General features: G+C 38.5%; 1 protein-coding gene across 1 annotated transcript in view; it reads left to right on the top strand.

The window, feature by feature from the left end:
• The window catches only part of MDGA2 (MAM domain containing glycosylphosphatidylinositol anchor 2), an 854,840-nt gene that overhangs the window by 810,769 nt on the left and 20,836 nt on the right, over window positions 1-23,235 (top strand). Inside the window, exons 13-14 of the mRNA XM_065940680.1 lie at window positions 2,823-2,978; window positions 3,429-3,587. Coding sequence (XP_065796752.1) covers window positions 2,823-2,978; window positions 3,429-3,587 — 315 coding nt within the window. The remainder of the gene's footprint in view (window positions 1-2,822; window positions 2,979-3,428; window positions 3,588-23,235) is intronic.

The raw sequence follows: 23,235 nt of genomic DNA, 5'->3' as shown, positions 1-23,235 counted from the left end.
TTCAAAAAATGCAGATCATGGCATTACTTACATACATCATTACTTCATGGCAAACAGATGGAGAAAAAGTAGAAGCAGTGAAAGATTTTATCTTCTTGGGCTCCAAAATCACCGTGGATGATGACTGCAGTCATGAAAATAAAAGATGCTTGCTTCTTGAAGCTGAAGCTCCTGTACTTTGGCCACCTGATGGGAAGAAATGACTCATTGGAAAAGACCCTGATGCTTTGAAAGATTGAAGGCAGAAGGAAAAAGGGACAGAAGAGAATGAGATGGTTGGATGGCATCACCTACTCAATGGACATGAGTTTGAGCAAACTCGGAGAGATGGTGAAGGACAGGGAAGCCTGGAATGCTGCCGTTAATGGGGTCCCAAAGAACCAGACATGACTTAATGAATGAGCAGCAGAAGCAATACAAACATTAAGTATTTCTATTATAATTCTAAGTTATTTCTTAAAATGAAGAAAATGTTTCCAAATCTTTCTTCTTATATATTATTTGTAATTGATATGTGACTTATGCATCATTGACTCTTAAACTACAATTTAGCAATATTTCTTCCAAAAAAGATCATTTTGATAATAAAAGTTTTTAAATGGTTTGAATTTATGTTGGCTTACATATGAAATTCTAGTTTATTTGAAATTCTTTTTAATAGAATAAAATGATTTCAAGAATATATTTAAATATATATTACATTTAATATGATAATAATTGTGATATGAGACCTCATATATTGGCAATAAATCAAGTTACTCTTAAATGTCCTTTTGCATCTTATTAACTTACATAATATTTAAATCAACTTATTTATCCTAAATATCCACTTCCTAAATATTTTATAGAGTAAGTCTATGAAATTTTGTCACAGTCTTGTTCTTCGTTAGCCTCAAAAAACTTATGTTTTAAATTCAATTGAGGAAGTCTTTCTATTCAGAAGTATCTTTTTAAAAAAAATCTTTTGTTTGAAATTTTTAACTAAAAGCAAATATCATTTGTTGTCAAGAGAAACACATTGTCCTCCAGGTTCATCCATGTTATTGCAAATGGCAGGATAATCATTTTCAAGGCTAAATGATATCCCATTGCATATATCTGCCATAACTTCTTTACTCATTCACCCATTAATGGAAACTTGGGTTAGGACTGTATAGTCCATGGGGTTGCAGAGAGTCGGACATGACTGAACGACTTTCAAATAATATTATTTTTCAAATAATATTTGACTTTCAAATAATATTATTTTGCAAATAATACTGCAGTGGACATGGAGAGGACGTATTTCTGAGGTACTTATTTCATTTTCTTTGGATGTATGTTCTTACGAGATATTACTGGATAATATGGTGGTTCTGTCTTTAGATATTTTTTAAGGAAACTTCATGCTGTTTTTCATAATAGCTGTACCAATTTATATTCCAACCAATAGTATACAAATTTTTTGTGGTTCCATAAGAGTTTTAGGAACTTTTTTTTTTTCTATTTCTGTTAAAAAAAATGCCACAGATATTTTCAGAGAGGATGCATTGACTCTAAAGCTCACCTTGGGTAGTAAAGATATTTTAACTGTACTAATTCTTCCAATACAAGAATATAAGATGTCTTTCCATTTATTTGTGTCCTCTTTAATTTCTGTCATCAATGTTTTGTAGTTTTCAATGTATAAGTCTTTCATATATTTGGCTAAGTTTAATCTTAAGTATTTTATTCTTTTTGATGCTAATGAAAATGAGATAATTTTGTTAGTTCATTTTTCTGAAAATTCATTGTTAGTGTATAGAGACACAGATTAATTCAGGAGCATGGTTCCAACTTCAAGGGCTCCATTCCCAAGAATAGCTCATAAATTAACCTATTGCAGGGGGAAAATATGGGGTCTTTATTATTTAGATGTCTATAACTTTATGAATTGAAGTGTATCTGTACTCAGTTTTAACTTCATTATTTACTAGCTTAAATTAGCCAAAATTTTCTTTTCTGTGAACCTCATGAGTTAATATTTCTGTATTTTCATAGAGTTCTGAAAATTTGAATGAAATAATATAAGCTTTCTTTATTTTTTCAATTAAGAATATTATATATTCCTGTGTTTCAAGCAGGGCCCATTCCAGTAAGAAAACCCTTTAATACCTAGAAACATTACTACCATTCTCTGAACTTGTTGTTTGGTCTGAGCTCAGCATGTGGCCGGCATCCAAGAAATCCCAGTCCTTCCACAGGTTCTTCATAAAGTCTTTTCATTACTTTATTTCTAGTGAATTTTAAGCATCTGGCAAATCCACATTCAAATAAAGTATGAAAGATAACTACTTTTTAAAAATAATTTGCCGTTATCTTTCCTTAAGTAAACCTCCATTTGTGCAAATGAGTATGTGTGACAGCATCTGCATACGTGGTGTGAAATATTGTAGGCTCAAGGTAGACAGCTTTAAAGTGCCATAAGGTAGTTTAATTAAGACCTTTTTCTAATTGTTCTGTTTGGATTGTTCCTATACTTGAAGAAGGAAAGTTGGGAAATTCTTCAGCCATAATTCAAGCAGGCAGCACATTCTTTTAATTTCACTTATTTGTATACTTCAGAGGAAAATGGTTTGGGTTTAAATTGTTAAATAAGAGGCTGATTTACATATCAAGATTATTTTTCATTTCCATTAAAATTGAAGTAGCTTTAGGTTTAGTTGTCATATTGCACATTATTTTGGCTATGATGCCATTATTGCAATCTTGCATTATTATTGCTGTATGTTTTAAATTTTTCTTAGAAGACTATTGCAGTGTTTGCATTACTTTAACTTATTATGATTAAAATTTGCCAACAGGAGAATTTCACTGTGGATTTGAAGATGGTAACATTTGTTTGTTTACCCAAGATGATACAGACAATTTTGACTGGACAAAACAAAGTACTGCAACAAGAAATACAAAATATACTCCAAACACTGGACCTAATGCTGATCGTAGTGGCTCCAAAGAAGGTATGAGGGTATGAAATGATGTGTTCACATCAATCATACACCAGCCTTGGACTTTTAGAAATGCTATTATGCTAATATGAAATGCAAGAAAATGTTTAGCTATAGATTTAAAGATTTCGGAATAAAACATGAAATTTTTATTTATCATATCAAGTATTCAGTTATTTCCAAAGCTTGTAATCATTAATTTTCACTGAGAACTTACTGACCTATATAAAGAGATTAGGAATTTTTTTGACCCACTCAAGTCTTAAATTCCAGTTTTGCCTCATTTTTATACATTGAAAAAAATATTTTAATTATGTATATTATTTATTTTTACATTATATAGATTTTTATAAGATGCAGACTCTCCTGTCAATTTTACTATTAATATATATGAAAATTGATTTTAAATTTCATGTCACCTACTAATAATTTGCCTGCACATTTTATTTTGTCTTTTTAAAGGTTTTTATATGTACATTGAGACATCTCGACCCAGATTAGAAGGAGAAAAGGCTCGACTTCTCAGCCCTGTTTTCAGCATAGCTCCCAAAAACCCTTATGGACCCACGAACACTGCGTACTGTTTCAGTTTCTTTTATCACATGTATGGACAGCATATAGGTGAGATGGCAAAAATTACTGCTCCTTCTAAAGTAAATCATAACTTGGAACAAAAAGGTTCACAAACACATAGGATGAAGTTAATTTTAGCTAAAGAATATAATCATTACATTTTTTTTCATCATTACATTTTTAATGACTTAACTGCACACTGACAATAAGATGCTAAGAATGTTCCCCCATCATGTTCTAATTTCCCAAATTTAGATTAGCATTTGAAATTTGGGGGCATTACCTACCTCCTCTGGAATCCTAATTTAGGCCAACCTAAATTAGGTTATGTTCTTCATGAGATCTTCTTGGGACTCAATACTAGCATAGTTTACACTGTTTCTTTCCAAAGAAATGTGCTTGAATAATGACTCAATGTATATTAATGACCGTGAAAAGAAGTATTGCCATATTTGGAAGACCTGTGCTTTTAGCAGTATCTACACATTTGGAATATTGGTGTGATAGCTTCTTGTTTATAAAGTGTGCCTAAATACCTAGTAGGATTTAACAATATCCTTGATCCTGAGAAACATACTAAGATGAAGACACACTTCCTACCCTTAGAGATCCTAAGTAACAGAAGCTAAGATGAGTAATTACACAATCATGCTAGGCAGAATACCACATAACCTCAAGAAAGAACCTAATAAACTTGTTAAGAGTAGGGAGGTAGGGGACAGAAGGAGTTCATACAGATCTAGAATTCTTTATATGTAATTATAAAATCAAAACAACTGAACACAAACTGTTTTAAATTTAATTATTTGGCAACCACTTTCTAGCCTGATCTGCATATGTTAGAATATATGGCTTGAACTGATATAAACCCATGTATAGTCTTTATTTATCCAAATTAATATGAACATATGTACTATTTTCAGCAAAAAATATTATTGTGTTTAACTGTGGGATTCTGTTTTAGTTCTTAAGAACTAAAGAACTAAACTTAAAGAACTAAAACAGAATATATAAGACATACATTCTGAACTATAAAATAAGATAAAATTCTGAATGGTGAAGTCTATTTAGCTCTACAGAGCTTGGCACAGGGCTGTGGATCTTTATCTATTTGGAGGATAAGACAGTCCTTTGGGACAAAGGGAAATGTTTCTCTATGAAAGAAGGGTACATTTTCAATAGACAGAGATAAGCATAGGGAAGATTGTTATTGTTGTTCAGTCTCTTGGTCGTGTCCAACTCTTTGTGACCCCATGGAGAGCAGCACACCAGACTTCCCTGTCCTTCACCATCTCCCAGAGCTTGCTGAAACTCATGTCCATCGAGTTGGTGATGCCATCAACCATCTCATACTGCGTCATCCCCTTCTCTTCCTGCCTTCAATCTTTCCCAGCATCAGGGGCTTTTCTAATGAGTTAACTCTTTGTATGAGGTTGCCAAAGTATTGGAGTTCAGCTTCAGCATCAGTCCTTCCAATGAATATTCAGAGTTGATTTCCTTTAGGATTGACTGTTTGATATCCTTGCAGTCCCAAGGACTTTCAAGAGTCTTCTCCAACATCACAATTCAAAAACATCAATTTTTTGGCACTCGGATTTCTTTATGGTCCAACTTTCTCATTCATACTTGACTACTGGAAAAACCATCACTTTGACTATAAGGACCTTTGTTGGCAAAGTGATGTCTCTGCCTTTTAATACGCTGTCTAGTTTTGTCATAGCTTTTCTTCCAAGAAGCAAGTGTCTTTTGATTCCATGGCTGCAATCCACCATCTGCAGTGATTTTGGAGCCCATGAAGATAAAGTCTGTCACTGTTTCCATTGTTTCCCCATCTATTTGCCAGTAAGTGATTAGACCAGATACTATGATCTTCACTTTTTAAATATTGAGTTTTAAGCCAGTTTTTTCACTCTCCTCTTTCACCTTCATCAAGCGGCTCTTTAGTTCCTCTTTGCTTCCTGCAATTAGGGTGGTGTCATCTGCATATTTGAGGCTATTGATATTTCTGCCGGCAATCTTGATTCCAGCTTCTGTTTCATCCCGCCTAGCATTTTGCATGATGTAATCTGCATATAAATTAAATAAGGAGGAGGACAATATGCAGTCATTATGTATCCCTTTCCCAATTTGGAACCAGTCTGTTCTTCCATGTCCAGTTCTAACTGTTGCTTCTTGATCTGCATACAGGTTTCTCAGGAGGCAAGTAAGGTGGTCTGGTATTCCCACCTCTTTAAGAATTTTCCACAGTTTGTTGTGATCCACACAGTCAAAGGCTTTGGCACAGTCAATAAAGCAGAAATAGATGTTTTTCTCGAATTATCTTGCTTTATTCTGTGATCCAACAGATATTGACAGTTTCATCTCTCATTCTTCTGCCTTCTCTAAATCCAGCTTGAACATCTGGAAGTTCTTGCTTCATGTACTATTGAAGTCTGGCTTGGGGAATTTTAAACATTACTTTGTTAGTTAGTGAAATGAATGCAAATGTGTGGTAGTTTGAACATTCTTTGCCATTGCCTTTCTTTGGGATTGGAATGAAAACTGATCTTTTCCAGTCCTGTGGCGACTGCTTTTTCCAAATTTGCTGGCATATTGAGTGCAGCACTTTCACAGCATCATCTTTTTGGATTTGAAATAGCTCCGCTGGAATTCTATCACCTCCACTAGCTTTGTTCATACTGATGCTTCCTAAGGCCCACTTGACTGTGTAGAGAAGATTAGGGTCTGGCAATGAAAAAACAAAATGTGGGCTGTGAGAATAACATTAATTGTCAATATAAATTTAACAAAGCTAAAAATGTAAATTTGTTGTTGTTCTTTAGTCGCTAGGTCGTGGTCAACTCTTTGAGACACTATGGACTGTATCCCTCCAGGTTCCTCTCTCCTTGAGATTTCCCAGGCAATAATACTGGAGTGGGTTGCCATTTCTTTCTCCAGGGGATCTTCCCAACCCAGTGATGGAACCTGTGTCTCCTGCATTGCAGGTGGATATTTTATCACTGAGCCACCAAGGAAGCCCCTAAAAATACAAATATTTTCCTATAAATTAATAAATTTGTGCACATATTGCCAGCTATTGTACTTATTTAAGTGAAGTAGATGGGGAAATAGTAGAAGCAGTGTCAGACTTTATTTTTTGGGGCTCCAAAATCACTGCAGATGGTGATTGCAGTCGTGAAATTAAAAGACACTTACTCCTTGGAAGGAAAGTTATGACCAACCTAGATAGCATATTAAAAAGCAGAGACATTACTTTGCCAACAAAGGTCCGTCTAGTCAAAGCTATTGTTTTTCCAGTGGTCATGTATGGATGTGAGAGTTGGACTGTGAGTGCTGAAGAATTGATGCTTTTGAACTGTGGTGTTGGAGAAGACTCTTGAGAGTCCCTGGGACTGCAAGGAGATCCAACCAGTCCATCCTAAAGGAGATTAGTCTTGGGTTTTCATTGGAAGGACTGATGCTGAAGCTGAAACTTTGGCCACCTCATGCGAAGAGTTGACTCATTGGAAAAGATCCTGATGCTGGGAAGGATTGGGGGCAGGAGGAGAAGGGGATGACAGAGGATGAGATGGCTGGATGGCATCATCAACTCGATGGACATGAGTTTGAGTAAACTCCAGGAGTTGGTGATGGACAGGGAAGCCTGGCGTGCTGAGATTCATGGGGTGATAAAGAGTTGGACACGACTGAGCGACTGAACTGAATCCTTTTAATAAGTTTATAAAGATGAGCATCATTATCCATCTTTTACAGTTAAGAAAGTTTAATTTTTGTGAATTTGTGTGAAAACTGCAAGTAATTGTTTATGCTGATTTCAAATTCATAGCCAAAATTATTAACCAGTATTCTTTACAATGGAGTGCTGCTGCTGCTGCTGCTAAGTCGCTTCAGTCATGTCTGACTCTGTGCGACCCCATAGACGACAACCCACCAGGCTCTCCCATCCCTGGGAGTAGTTGGTAACAAACTCAAAAAGGGAAATTCTTGTGCAGTGAAAAAAAAAATGCCCTCAACATGAAGTCAGGAAATCTGTGTGGGAATTTGATTGTAGCACTTAGTCTTTGTAAGAATTTACAGAAGTCACTTAAAATATCTGGATCTAGCTCTCCTCATCTTTAAAATACAAATAGTGATTCCTACTTCAGAAATGCGTAGTTTCAGAGCTCCCCTGGCCGTCCAGTTGTTAAGACTGTGCCTTCCAAATGCGGTTGGGATGTGTTCCATCCTTGGTCAGGGAATTAGTAATCCCACATATCTAGCAGCCAAAAAAGCAGAACATAAACAACAGAAGCAATGTTGTAACAAGTTCAATAAAGACTTTAAAAAATGATCTACATCAGAAATATCTTTAAAAAATTAAGTATCAATTAAAAAAAACTGTTGTAATTCAAGTTAAATAAGATAATGTACATGAAATCTTCTCTCAGATGGTAGACACACATAATGATAGGTTACTTTGAATTTCAAAGAGGAGCAATAGTAGCAATAACAAAGTAATAGCTAATATTTATGAAATACTCATAATGGACCAGGATACTATTCCTAACATGTGATAGATTATTTCTCTTACTTTTTACAATAGACATTTAGACTCATTAGAAATGTTATCCTGTTTTATAGATAATGAAATTAAAATACCGAAAACATTAGTTACCATGCCAATCATATCATAACTGATAAGTTTGCATTTGCACTCAGTCATGTCCAACTCTTTGCACCCTATGGACTGTAGCCCACCAGATTCCTCTGTCCATGGGATTCTTTGGGCAGGAATACTGGAGTGGGTTGTCCTAGCCTCCTCTAGGGAATCTTCTCGACTCAGGAATTGAACCCATGTGTAGTGAAGCCATACTAATCTAGGAAGCTGGACACGTAGTCTGCCTGCTTCACCTGCAAGGAGACTGTTGGAATATCCTGAAAGCTTAGCTGTTTTGTAGCCAGGGAAAACTTACTACAGAGTTTGTACAGACAACAAGTATAGTGACATCTATGATTTGGGAAAATAAATCTCCTAAGCATAGGTAAAATTTTTGAGAAACAGAATACTGACTGGAAAAGCAATTAAAAAGCAATGAGGATAGTCATGGGTTCACTGCGGCCTAAACTATGAAAGAGAATAAATCTCAACACAATTGCCAGACCACATTATTTATTGTGAGATTTCTGTTTTATTACCAGTATAGGATTAGCTTAACTCTAATTCTTTTCTTTAATCAGGTATGGTTTCACATACTCTATTTTGACTATATTTCATGGACTTTTTTTTCTTTTCTCCAGTATACCTTGAAACAGGAATATTTTAAAATAGTTTTCAAAAAATAATTTCAAGATACATATTTTGAATTACTTTAATTGAGCAAGCTATGCATTTACCTTATTTGTGAGGCTGGCTTCCTTCGATTCACTCTAAAATGTTTTGCATATTTATGCTGAGTTTCAAGATAATTTCAATATACTTTTAATTTCACCATTGTTATTCTTATGCACTTTATTGTCAATGAATGGCAACTTGTTCTGCTAGTTTTGTTCTGATTATTTCAAAGAAAAGGCAGTTCTCCATTTTTTTCCATGTTCTCAAAAATCTACTATGTTGATACCTGTGCCATGTCTCTGCTTCCTCAGAGGGCTAACATTTGCAGGTATTAGGTATATCACTTGGGTCCCCGCCCAGCAGGAACAATCAAGTTGCTAAAATCTAGGCAGAAATACCTGTCGCAGACATTGACTAATGAGTCAATGACAGTTAGGTGAGTTACCTCATTAGAGAGATACTGCCTGTATCTAAAAGCTTCCCTCTTTGCAAATATTATTCTAAGACATCCATTCATCTGTTAACTTGAGCAGGGGGCGGGCATTTATCGTCACTGGTTTTATGAACTATAGTCTCAGTTTTATCCATTCTTTTGGAAAACAAGATTCAAAATAATTTGTCCTGGATTTCTAACTGCTTACTTGCAATTATTACTTCTTGAATAACCATGAGTTACTCTTTTGACTGGCACTAATGGACAATATATCATTGAAAAGAGTCACACTTTTTAAAATAATACAAAAATGAATGATCAGTTAGTTATTCATTATTTATTAAAGTTTCCTCTTTGAAATAAAGTCAAATATGTTATATTACTTATCTATTATTGCTGCCTGATAAGTTTCTCCCGTGTTTCGTGACTTAAAACAACAAAGATTGATGATCTCACATCTCCTGTGGGTCAGGTATGGCTTAGCCGGGTGCTTGTGGCTCTGGGTCTACAGAGCTTGCAGACAAGCAACCAGGTAGGACTGCAGCCTAAGTCAAAGACTTCACTTGGGGATGGTACACTTCTAAGCTCACCAATTAGGATTTTGGCAGGTCTCACTCCCTCACAGGTGTAAGACTAAGGATATTGATTTCTTGCTGTCTGTTGGCCAGAGGCCTTTCTCAGTTTTTCACCATATGGACATCTCTCTAAGACTGTCTCATGGCAGCAGGCTTCCTCCAAAGCAAGTGATCCATGAGAGAGAGTAAATGCATACCTATTGTTTCTTATAACCTAGTCGCTGGTGTGACATCCCATAGCTTCTGTCTTTTTCTATTTCTTATAACTGAGTTGATCATCCCAATTCACATTTGGGGGAGGAAATGACACGCAAATGTTAATCCTAGGAGGTTGAAATCACTGGTTGGCATCTTAGAGGCTGTCTGCCACACTGGTACAGTTTCTTGTTAAGTTTTCATCAAAATTGCTTTGAGAAAAAAAATAAATGAGAGCTATAATGTGTCAACTTTAAAGTAACTGTTGATTCATAAGTACATGACACAATATCTGACTTTTGGCAATAATATAAGATTATTTCAGTAGTCCTATGACCACAACTAAGCATTTTCATTCTTGATTAATCAGCTAAATTTCTAATTTTCTTGCAAAGAAATTGAACCTCATATGAGTTCACTGGATACAACAAAAGCTTATTAAAAATCAGTAAAATATATACTTCATTTATTTCTAGAAATAAGAATGTGAAATATAAACATCAAACCATACCAGGAAATTAGATATAAAAATAAAAAAGATTTTACATTGAACTTGATAACAATGGTTCAATACAGTTGTGTCTCTAGAAAGCTACTTTTACTATGGAACAAATAGGAAGTAAGGAAAAGGAGTTCATTAGTGAAATCTATTCTCATGAATCCTGAAATGGAGGAAGAAGTGATACAGCAGAGTGAGGTGGGATTGTACAAGGTGGAATTGTACAAGATAGGATTGTAAATAAGAGGAAAATAAGTTATTAGAAAGGATTGGTTTAGAGATGCACAAATCAGTGTGAAGCAAGTTTCTTGAAAAGATGAGAATTTAAAAACCTAGCTGGGGATTAGCCTTGAAAAAGATATGCATGTCTCTTCCACTGAATTGGGATGAAAACAATTAAAACTAGCTTCTGATTCATTCTTTGTTGCAAAAACAACAAATAGGTGCAAAATTTGTCTTCCTAACAGTCTCTGTTTTTGCATTTTACAGAGTAAGCCATTTTAAAAAAGTGATAAATGACTACTGGAAAAACCATAGCTTTGACTAGATGGACCTTTGTTGACAAAGTAATGTCTCTGCTTTTCAATTCACTGTCTAGTTTTGTCAGCTTTTCTTCCAAGAAACAAGCATATTTTAATGTCATGGCTGCAGTCACCATCTGCAGTGATTTTTGGGGGCCCCCCAAAATAAAAGTGTCTCACTGTTTCGATTGTTTTCCCATCTATCTGCCATGAAATGATGGGACCGCATGCCATGATCTTAGTTTTCTGAATGCTGAGGTTTAAGCCAACTTTTTCACTCTCCTCTTTCACTTTCATCAAAAGGCTCTTTAGTTCTTCTATGCTCTCTACCACAAGGGTGGTGTCATCTCCAACTCTCAGGTTATTGATATTTCTTCTGGCAATCTTGATTCCAGCTTGTGATTCATCCAGTCTGGCATATTGCATGATGTATTCTACACATAAGTTAAATAAGCAGGGTGACAATATACAGCCTTGACGTACTCCTTTCCCAATTTGGAACCAATCTGTTGTTCCATATCCAGTTCTAACTGTTGCTTCTTGATCTGAATGCAGATTTCTCAGGAGGCAGGCCAGGTGGTCTGGTATTCCCATCTCTTTCAGAATTTTCCACAGTTTATTGTGATCCACACCCTCAAAGGCTTTGGTGTAGTCAATAAAGCAGAAAGAGATGTTTTTCTGGAACTCTCTTGCTTTTTCTATGATCCAGCAGATGTTGCAATTTGAGTTCTGGTTCCTCTGCCTTTTCTAAAACCACCTTGAACATCTGGAAGTTCACAGTTCACATACTGTTGAAGTCTGGCTTGGAAAATTTTGAGCATTAGTTTGCTAGCGTGTGAGATGAGTGCAATTGTGTGGTAGTTTGAGCTTTCTTTAGGATTGGTATGAAAACTGATCTTTTCCAGTCCTGTGGCCACTGCTGAGTTTTCCAAATTTGCTGGCATATTGAATGTAGCACTTTCACAGCATCATCTTTCAGGATTTGAAATTGCTCCACTGGAATTCCATCAGCTCCATTAGCTTTGTTTGTAGTGATGCTTCCAAAGGCCCACTTGACTTCTCATTCCAGGATGTCTGGCTCTAGGTGAGTGATCACACCATCGTGATTATCTGGGTCATGAAGATCTTTTTTGTATAGTTCTTCTGTGTATTCTTGCCACCTCTTCTTAATATCTTCTGTTTTGTTAGGTCCATACCATTTCTGTCCTTTATCGAGCCCATCTTTGCATGAAATGTTCCCTTGGTATCTCTGATCTTCTTGAAGAGATCTCTAGTCTTTCCCATTTTATTGTTTTCCTCTCTTATTTTGCATTGATCACTGAGGAAGGCTCTTATCTCTCCTTGCTATTCTTTGGAACTCTGCATTCAAATGCGTATATCTTTCCTTTTCTCCTTTGTCTTTAGCTTCTCTTCTTTTCTCAGCTATTTGTAAGGCCTTGTCAGACAGCCATTTTGCCTTTTTGCATTTATTTTTCTTGGGGATGGTCAAGGTATAGTAGAGGGATGTTTAAATGAAATTAACAAAGTGACTGAGAAAGTCTGATGTTTCAAATATATATCTCATTTTCAGTGTAGTTAATAAACTGCATTATTTTATCAATTGAATTAATGGTAAGCAAATAAGTTGAAAGCTTTTGTTTCTCATCCAGTATACTTTTTGAAACTAGCTTAACTGAAAATATAAATTTATTGTGATGAATATTTGTATCCTTAGTAATGCTGAAAGCTCAGCTTCTCTGTACACCGGTGCATAATGAATCTCAGAGACAAGAGTTTTCGGTTAAGTAGAAAATGATAAGGCTTCCCTGGTAGCTCAGTAAATGGTAAAAAAAAAAAAAAAAACCTGCAATTGAGGAGATCCAAGGAACTTCCTGGGTGGGGATGATCCCCTGGAAAAGGAAATGGCAACCCACTCCAGTATTCTTGCCTGGAGAATTCCATGGACAGACGAGTCTAGTGGGTTATAGTCCATGGAGTCACAAAGATTTGGACAGGACTAAGCAACTAAACACTCACTTATTCATAAAATGATAACTTTATTACTTTGCCAGGCAAAGGTTGCCATAGTAAGCTAATGCCCTCAAAACTGTGTGTCCCAACTTGGGGAAGATATTGAGAAGTTTTAGAGTAATTATTCAAAGAAGGCATGATCATAATCTTTGATGGCCTCTACCTGCAGCAGCTTAAAGTGGGGATTCAGTTCTCCTGCCAGAGATCAAGGCCAGGTTGTACAGTGAAAGCACCGAATCCTAGCCACCAGACCAGTGGTCAGTTACAAGACCCTGACCCTTGGCTTTGGAGAAAAGAATTCCCACAAAGACAGAAAGTAGTGAAGCAAGTAAAGTATTTATTAGGAGGAAAAGAATACAGTATGTGTGTGGATAGACACACAGCCAGACTTAGAGAATCCCTGAGTCACACCCTCGTGGTGGTTTGAATTCTTTTATGGACTATTTCTTCCTTTTTTGTTTTTTTTTTTTTGCCCAGTCTTTTTGATTTGCCTGGTTCAGAGTTCATATTTGGTGTATCTCAGGATCCACTCATGAGAGTACACGCATTTTTTAGCCAAGATGGATCCTACTGAAGAGGCCTATGGGTAGCCTGGAATCAGTAGCTTCTTTTCCGTTTTGACTTCCAAGTAGTCTTTCTGTGCTTCTGTATTTAGGGCAGTCTCCTGATTTCGAGGATGACAAATATGTGGTCTGAGAAGGATCTAGCCTCCTGTCTCATTTGTACTGAGTTCTTGTCTTGGAGTTTTGGTTCATATCCTGTAGATAGGGCAAATAGGTATAGGAAAGCTGGCTTCTCAGATGACTCTGTGTAAAGAATCTGCCTGCTGATGCAGGAGACACAGGTTTGATCTCTAGATCAGGAAGATCCCTTGGAGAAGGAAATGGCAACACACTCTGGTATTCTTGCCTGAAGAATCCCATGGACAGATGAGCCTGGTGGGCTCCAGGCCATGGGGCTCACAAAGAGTCAGACAAGGCTTAGGGACTGAACAACGACAAAACAACAAAACCTGGGACTGTCATCTGGAGTGGACTGCTCTCTGTTGCCATATGCTCATAGAGCCTTCTGAATCGGGCCTTGGTTTGTAACATATTTAAGATGAGCCGGGGTTTCTGGGTCAGTTGGCCTGTCCAGAATAAGGAATGATCTTCCATTCCTTATATCATTTCACAATGACTCAATTTAGTGGATGTTTTAGGAGCTGCCCTGACCTTTAAGAGGGCTATTGGCAGCAAGTGATAGCATGACTCTGACATTTCCAGACAGAGTTTGCCCAAGGTTTTCTTTAGAGTATGATTAGTCTGTTCTTCTTTTCTTGAGGACTGAGGTCTCTAGGACAAATGGAGGTGGTGAATTTAATTCCTAAAGTCTGCTAAAGCTGTTGTGTGACCTTTGCTACAAAAGAAGGTCCATTGTCACTCTGAAGGTGGCAGGGCAACTGAAATCTAGAAATAATTTCCTTTAGAAATGCTTTGGCCACTTGAGTCACCTTCTCTGTTCTAGTAGGGAAGGCCTCTATTCATCCAGTAGAAATGTCTTTCAAAACTAGTAAGTATGTGAAGCCCTGGAAGGAGGGCATCTGAGTGGAATCTATTTGCCAGTTCTCTCCTGGGTAAGTTCCTCATTGCAGCTAACAAGCGGAGGAGGCTTGACATTGCCTCCTGGATTATGGGTGATGCATAGGGCACAGGCTTAAGTGACTCTTAATTGTCTCTAGGAACTCTTTCCCTGTAAAAAGTAGGAAAACAATCATAAACATTGCTTCTCTCCCCAGATGGAGAGAATTCTATAGCCCTTTAATAATTTTCCATTGGTCAGAGAGATTTATGAGCAACTTCTGATCTATGTGCCACCAGCCATCCATTCCCTCAGTCCCCCCTCTGCCTATTTCCCAGTTTTCTTTGGAAGTCAAGTACCTGAGTATAATGTAAGCGATGGGACTAGAGCCATTTTGGCTATGGGCATCAGGGCCGCTTCCTTTGTTCCCCCACCTGCCCTGCAGTTTCCTTGGGAACTTTGAGAATTTCCCCTTTGGTGCCTGTGGCAGTGGATGACTAGTACCTGTTTCAGTTTTTGGATTCTTTCTGTGAGATGTAAGATCTCAGTCACATATTTTATAGGGATGTTTCTTGCATTTAGAAGTCCTCTCTCTTTCCAGAGGGCTATGTAGGTACATAAAACAAGGAAGGCATATTTTGAGTCTGTGTATGTATCCTTCCCCTAAGATTAAGGCTTGGGTTAGACCTATCAGTTCAGCCCTTTGGGCCAAGGTGACTGGTGGCAAACGTTTTGCTTCTGTGACACTATGAGTGCTCATGATAGCATACCCTGCCCTCCTGAATCCATCTCTATCAAAACTACTGCCATCAATAAACTGTTGGTTTTCTATGGCCTGGACTTAGGTCAGACCTACAGGCATAGGCCTGGTCAAAGGTTTTGAGGTAAGAATACGTTAGCTCTGAGCTTTTGGCAGGCATTAAGGTAGCTGGGTTAAGAGTGTGGCAGATTTTGAGGGTTAGCTCTGGGAAGTCAAGGAGCAAATCTGGTACTTGATAAGGTAGCCTCCAGTTAGCCCATGGTGGCCTTTTATCACTAAGACCCCTTGCACTTGATGAGGGGTCTGGACTTTCAGCAGCTGTTCAACGGTAAGCTTATTACCTACTTCCAGCAATAAATTTATAGCCGCTACCACCTGGAAGCTGGCAGGTCCCAGGGCCAGGGAGTCTATCTAGTTGCTTGGAAAAGTATCCTATAGGCTGAGGAGCTTCCCCTCGCTTCTGTATAAGGATCCCCAAAACTGTCGTTTGCTTTTCAGTGACTTACAAGGTGAATGCCTTTCTCAAACTGGGGAGACCCAAAACAGGGACTCTGTTGAGAGCTTGCTTGATGTCATTAAAAGCCTATTCCTGTTCCTGTTTCAAAGTAATAGTTCTGTATCTGGGCCTTTAGTGGCTTCATACAGGAGCTTAGCCATTAGCCTAAATCCTGGAATCCAAATTCTATAAAATCTGGCCATGCTCCAAAAGGTACAGAGATGTTTCTTTGTCTTTGGAGCAGCTTAGGCCTACTATAGCTTGTTTTCTCTTTGGAGATAACTGTCTATTATGCAGCTTAAAATACATCCCAGATATTTAACTTGTTGCTTTGAGATGTGTGCCTCTTTCTGAGCGACTCTGTAACCCTGGGACCCAAGAAAATTAAGGCTTTCTATGGTATTTTGATCTGAGGGCTCCATGGAGAGACTAGATATTAATATATCTTCTGTGTACTGTAGAAGAGCACCTCTTTTTAGGTTTATTTCCCTTATTTCCTTTCCTAGGGCCTGGGTGAACAAGTGTGGGCTCTCCCCAACACCCTGAGGCAATACTGTCCAGGTGTATTGTTGCATTTGACCTGAGTCAGTATTAGTCCACTGGAGGACAAATGATGTTGTGATGAGGAGTGAACTGGGATACAAAAGGAGGCATTCTTGAGGTTGAGTACAATAAACAATTTAACATTCTCAGGGATTTGGGCTAACATGCTATAAGGATTGTCCACAAGGGAATGTATAGGGACTACTGTGTTTTTTTACTATACACCCCATTTGGCTCCACAATTGGTATAGGAGTGTTGTATGGAGACTGGCAGGGCACCAACAGGCCTTATAAGTAAAGTGAAAAGACAGCCCTCAGATTGGGAGAAAATAATAGCAAATGAAACAACAGACAAAGGATTAATCTCAAAAACATACAAGCAATTCCTGAAGCTCAATTCCAGAAAAATAAATGACCCAATCAAAAAATGGGCCAAAGAACTAAACAGACATTTCTCCAAAGAAGACATACAGATGGCTAACAAACACATGAAAAGATGCTCCACATCACTCATCATCAGAGAAATGCAAATCAAAACCACAATGAGGTACCATTACACGCCAGTCAGGATGGCTGCTATCCAAAAGTCTACAAGCAATCAATGCTGGAGAGGGTGTGGAGAAAAGGGAACCCTCTTACACTGTTGGTGGGAATGCAAGCTAGTACAGTCACTATGGAAAACAGTGTGGAGATTTCTTAAAAAGCTGGAAATAGAACTGCCATATGACCCAGCAATACCACTTCTGGGCATACACACCGAGGAAACCAGATTTGAAAGAGACACGTGCACCCCAATGTTCATCGCAGCACTGTTTATAATAGCCAGGACATGGAAGCAACCTAGATGCCCATCAGCAGACGAATGGATAAGGAAGCTGTGGTACATATACACCATGGAATATTACTCCGCCATTAAAAAGAATTCATTTGAATCAGTTCTAATGAGATAGATGAAACTGGAGCCCATTATACAGAGTGAAGTAAGCCAGAAAGATAAAGATCATTACAGCATACTAACACATATATATGGAATTAGAAAGATGGTAACGATAACCCTATATGCAAAACAGAAAAAGAGACACAGAAGTACAGAACAGACTTTTGAACTCTGTGGGAGAAGGTGAAGGTGGGATGTTTCAAAAGAACAACATATATATTATCTATGGTGAAACAGGTCACTAGCCCAGGTGGGAGGCATGAGTCAAGTCTCGGGCCTGGTGCACTGGGAAGACCCAGAGGAATCGGGTGGAGAGGGAGGTGGGAGGGGGGAATACGTGTAACTCTATGGCTGATTCATATCAATGTATGACAAAACCCACTGGAAAAAAAATAACTAAATAAAACTAAAAAAAAAAAAGAATTTATCTACAAAGTGTTGTAAACCCTTCTTTGCTTTCGACTTTTTAGGATATTGTTTCTTGTTAGGATAGGCAATTTCTGCGTGCATGCTCAGTTCCTGTCTTGGCTGACTCTGCAACCCCATGGACTGTAGCCTACCAGACTCATCTGTCCATGAGACTTTCCAGGCAAGAGTACTGGAGTGGGTTGCCATTTCCTTCTCCAGGGGATCTTCCCTACCCAGGGATTGAACCCAGATCTCCCGCAGCTCCTGCATTGGCAGGAGGCTTCTTTACTACTGAGCCACCCAAGAAGCCCTGGTCTGGCTTAGTCAGAGTCAAAATAAGAGGCTGCTTGGGGCCTCTTAACCTGAGTATGGCCCCAAACCCAGAAGGTCCCTCCTAAGGAGAGGAGTAGGACACTGAAGCACAACTAGAAAGCCATGCGAAATCAACTGCTGCTAAAATTGGCAAGTGAGAGGTCCAGTGAAATAATGAGTGCAAGACTTTCCATTGACACCAGTCACAGTGCAGCTTTTAGAGGAGAGAGACAGTGTGAAAAATTAACACAGAGTGAGTAGCTTCTGTATCAGTTAAGAAATTGATTTTCTTGGCTGCCATGTCAAGGACTCCCTGGGGCTCTTCCATCAAAATAGACATCTGGTTGGGAGGAGCCACCATAATCTCCTGGCCACTTCAGTCATTCAGCATCTCCATCTCCAGAGTGGACACCCCACTTCTCCTTCCAGACAGAGGACAAACAGGTCTCCAGTGACCTGTTTGTTTTGCAGGCTGGGCATGGCCCAGGGGACTTTTTCTGGCAATCTCAGGCTCAGGTGCCAGTTGACGTGCATTTGTAGTAACAACATTCCCCCTTGTTGGTCTTACCTCTAGATGGATAGGTGGACTTTATCGGCCCCCTTGGGTTGTCCTGAGGTTGCAAGGCATGGCTGACAGCAATGGTTATCAGTTGTGCATGAACGCTGGACTGTCTTTTTTCTTGTTGGGTTCTCTCTTTCTCCTGATCTTGGTCTCTGTTATTAAATACCCCAAGGGCCACATCTAAAAGCTGGGGCATGGGTGTTTGTGGGCCAAATTGTAGCTTTGGGAGTTTCCACCCAATATGATTGGTGAACTGGCTAATTAAATGCTGTCCCAGTAGAGAATGACCTTTGGAAATGGGGGGATCTACATGCAATATATTGGTATATTATCTAAATGCCTCCACAAGCCACCCATTAAAGAGGGCTGGATTTTTTCCCCCTTGGGTCACTCCTTTAACCTTTTCATAGTTAACTCACTTTCTAATATGCTTTCTCATGCCTTCTAATATACAGTGGATCATGTGCTTCTTGGTTTCTGTTCCCTCCCAAGAATTATGATTCCAAAAGTGTTCTTGATTCAGGACTACATCTCCACTCATAGCATAATGTTCAGATTGGACTCCAGCAAGCTGATCAGTGTGCCCCTAGCTGCTGTCCAGATTTTCTCTTTTCTCAGGGCTACAGCAGGTAGACGGAGCTACTTGAACATCTTCCAAGTTAAATCATAGACCAGAGTGAGGGCATGAAACCCTTCACTAAACTTACTAAGGTCTTCAAAAGTTGACCCAGTTTCTGTTTGTATTGAGCTAAGTCAGTTAAAGTGAAGGTCACGTGTACTCTAATTGTCTCTTTGCCATTTCTCACTTCCTTAAGAGGGCATAATTTCCCTGATCCTGGGTGATAGGAAGCTCCACTGTAAATTAGCCCAGCAGGACTAGCTTCTGTTTCTTGGGGTAACAGATGGTATAGAAGGACATAGGGAGGTGGAGTTTGGGATTGGTTGGAGGGACTGGGAGAAGTAGATAGCTCCAGAGATGTAGGGATACTGTCAGGAACAGGAAGAGCTAGGTTTCCTTCCTGGAGAGATGGAGGAGCTTAGAAAGGGATCATCTAAAATGTCGGGAGAGTCTTCTGGTTTTCCAGGTTTTAAATTACAAGAGCTGTGTAGGGCAGTATTTTGGTAAAGGATCATGAAGGCCTGAACATAGGGAATCTCACTCCACTTTACCATCCTGCAGCAGTAAAGATCAATTGCAGGATGGTTTTATAATTTAGTGACTGATCTTCAGGCCATTTTTCTCCATTCCTCAACGTGTACAAAAGTCAAGCACTGCTACAGTACAATTTAAGTTCCTCCTTCTTTAACTCTTTGATTTAAGAATTTCCAGTTCTTAAGGATACACTCTAGAGATGTTTCTTCTGGCTTGGAGAGGGATCCTCCCATGTTGAGTAACTTGCAACCAAGAACAAGAGAGTGCTCCTAGAATGAAATACAGTGTCCTGGAAAGACTTACCAGGAGGTTTTAACCTGAAGGGGTTCAGAGCATTCCCTAAATTCCCTTTGATCCCAGTGAGGTTTCAAGCATCCTCTCCTCTCCCATTGATTTCTGACAATGTATCTGGCTCCCATGATACCCTGTGCAGGTCACCCAACCCAGAACCGCCAGAGAAGGGCTTTTGAATGAGAGTAGACCAGTTGCCAGAACTTGGAGTGATCCCTTGTCTGTAGAGTTTATGTCCTATGATAATTCTCCCTATTTTGGAGTTTATTCCTTGTGCCTGAGAGACTACAAAGTTTATAATTTGAGCTTCTGGGTAGTGGCCAGCCCGATAGGCTGTTGCACATATGTGGTCAGGGAGGTCTCCTGACTTTGAGAATGAGAAATATGTGGGCTGGACAGGACTCAGCCTCCTCCCTTGACTGTCCTGCTCTTCTCATCTTTGAGTTTCAATCAATAAGGAATGAATCTCCTATCGCTTTACCCTGGTGGGACTCATCTACCTCCTACCTCAGTTTGAATTCCTTCTATGGGGCATTTTTTCTGGTTTTGATTTACCTGAACCATATTTGGTTATATCTCAGGACCTTCACATGTGTGCACTTGTATCTCTTAACCAAGATGGATTGTACTGCAGAGACCTATCGGTAGACTAATATCAGTTAGCATTTCTCCCCTTTTGATCTCCAAGGAGACTTTCTATTTATGTGTAATTGAGGATGTCTCCTGACTTTGAAAATGAAAATATGTGGTTGTGCAGGGCCCAGTCTCCTTTCTTAGTATCCCTGCTATTCTCATCTTTGACTTTGGGTCTACAGGGAATAAATTTCCTATCAACTTGCCCTGAGGGTGGAGAGCATCTACCTCCTGCCTCAGTTAGTCCATGGGCATTCTTCTGATGCTGGGAAAGATTGAAGGCAAAAGGGGAAGGGTAGCGGTGGATGAGATGGTTAGATAGCATCACTGACTCAAAGAACATGAGTTTGAGCAAATTCCAGGAGATAGTGAAAAACAGAGGAGTCTGGCATGCTGCAGTCCATAGGGTTACAGAGTCAGACATAGCTTAGTGACAACAGCAACAATGTTCTTCTGATGGGTTTGTGGTGAGGTAAGTAGGAGTCAGTATCATCAACCTTCAGATCTAACTGATCTGGGGTCTACATTCTTGTGATTGTTCCTTTCTCTTACCTGGAAGGGTTTCAATATTTGGAAAATAGCTCAAAGATATCTTTGCATGTATCCCTTGATGGGAAATCAGGACCTTACCTCAAGGTTGCTCTTCATTGCTTATTTCTCTTTGGTCTCTCCTCCCCTCCCTTCCATGATTAACAACAGCTTGAATCTGCCCACTGGAAGTCAGGGAAGGACATGGAGGCTGAATGAAGGCTGTTTTCTATAATCCAAGAAATGGGGGGACGCAGAAATACTTTGTGCCCAGGAGCCCTACGGGGCCCTCTGTGGTCTCATTAGGTCTTAGATTCACTCATTTCCAGTCAGTAGGATGAATTGAACATGCTTGTGCCTAGTTTAGAGAAATTTAAAGGATGATAGAACTATCCATCAAATAGTCCATTATTTATATGGGATAATAAATTGCTGAATAAAATAAAAGTCAAAATGTAATATACAGCAAAAATGCATGGCAAGCCCATGACATGGGTGAACAAGGGAGAGAACATCTAAAATAGCAAAGTTAAAATAAAGTTTCTAAGGAAGAAAGGAAATGTAAGCCATCCTCTAAAAGAGGTAAGTGTTGCTGAATACAAGCAAGTTCATGTGCCTTAGAGACAATGAGGCCAAACAAATCCAAATATCAGTTTGTAGCAGAGAAAACTTTAATGCAGAATGGGCAAGGAGAATGCACAGCTCAAGCTAAAAAGCTCAAACTCCCTGATTTTTTTTTTAAATTTATTTGTATTAGTTGGAGGCTAATTACTTTACAATATTGTAGTGGTTTTTGTCATACATTGACATGAATCAGCCATGGATTTACATGTATTCCCCATCCCGATCCCCCCTCCCACCTCCCTCTCCACCCGATTCCTCTGGTTCTTGGTTTTTAAGGAAGTGTTTTATAGGCAAAGTTCGTGGTGAGGACTGCAGGGTGTGAGACTTTCTTCTGATTGGTTGGTGGTGAGGTGATGAGGCGGTACTCCAGGAATCTTGTGCCTTTGGTCCTGCAGAAGAATTCAAAGATATTGTTATGTCTATTTCTTCAGGAGGACCCAGGACCCTGCCCCATCATTGTCCTACTGTTTCTTGCCTGTTCCTCCTTTGTTTCCGCCCTTCTTCACTCTTCTGGATAGCAACTGTTTGAATCTGCCCTTTGGTAGACCCAGAAGGTCTAGGAAACTGAAGCCTTGTTCCAATAAATAAAAAATGGGAGACTTGAAAAGGATTTGTACCTGGGAAGGCCCCATAGGGTCCTGCTCTAATTTAGAAGCAAATAGTGACAAAATCTATAATGGTCTCTGACATATATTGGAGAAATAGAAAGTCTTATGAAAGCTATATTTTAGTAAAATTTTTGATACTGATATAGAGGTTCAACTGGATACAGGAAGGCATGGTAATGACCAGAGAAAGTAAACTGACTTTTAAAATGTAAGATATCATTGCAATTATATATTTTAAAAAAATAACAATAAATGCATGCAGCTGTTTCTATTCAGGCAGAAAATAATGATTTTATAATTTCCCATTTTGTCTGTGTGTATAATATAAATGGTGTTACCAATTACCTATCAATAGACATAGCTCTTGCCTGGAGCTAGATGATTTTGCCACATCTTGAAGCTCAAATTAATGAGTCTGTATTACTGATTAGAATGAAAACATAATTTATATGCAAGTGTTCCCTAGGCTTTGGAGTAAAGCAAGCTAGAGATTAATTTGTATGAATTTGGTAATTTCAAATATCTATTTTAAAAGAGTATGCCCATTTTACTACATATATTTAAATTACTTATCTAAAATATATAAAAATACTTATAGTAAAATAATTAGAAGCAAGTTTATGTTTAGAATTTAATGAAGGAAGAGAACTTGGTAGTAGTAATTATAAGTAATCTTTAAGCAAATTATATTTTATACTGCAGTTTATATGAAATAGTACTAAAATAGGAATTGTGTT

The sequence above is a fragment of the Muntiacus reevesi genome, chromosome 7, assembly GCF_963930625.1.
Source record: "Muntiacus reevesi chromosome 7, mMunRee1.1, whole genome shotgun sequence".
Classification (NCBI taxonomy): domain Eukaryota; kingdom Metazoa; phylum Chordata; class Mammalia; order Artiodactyla; family Cervidae; genus Muntiacus; species Muntiacus reevesi.
Note: the sequence above shows the minus strand (reverse complement) of the source record. Positions and strands in the feature narration are given on the sequence as shown.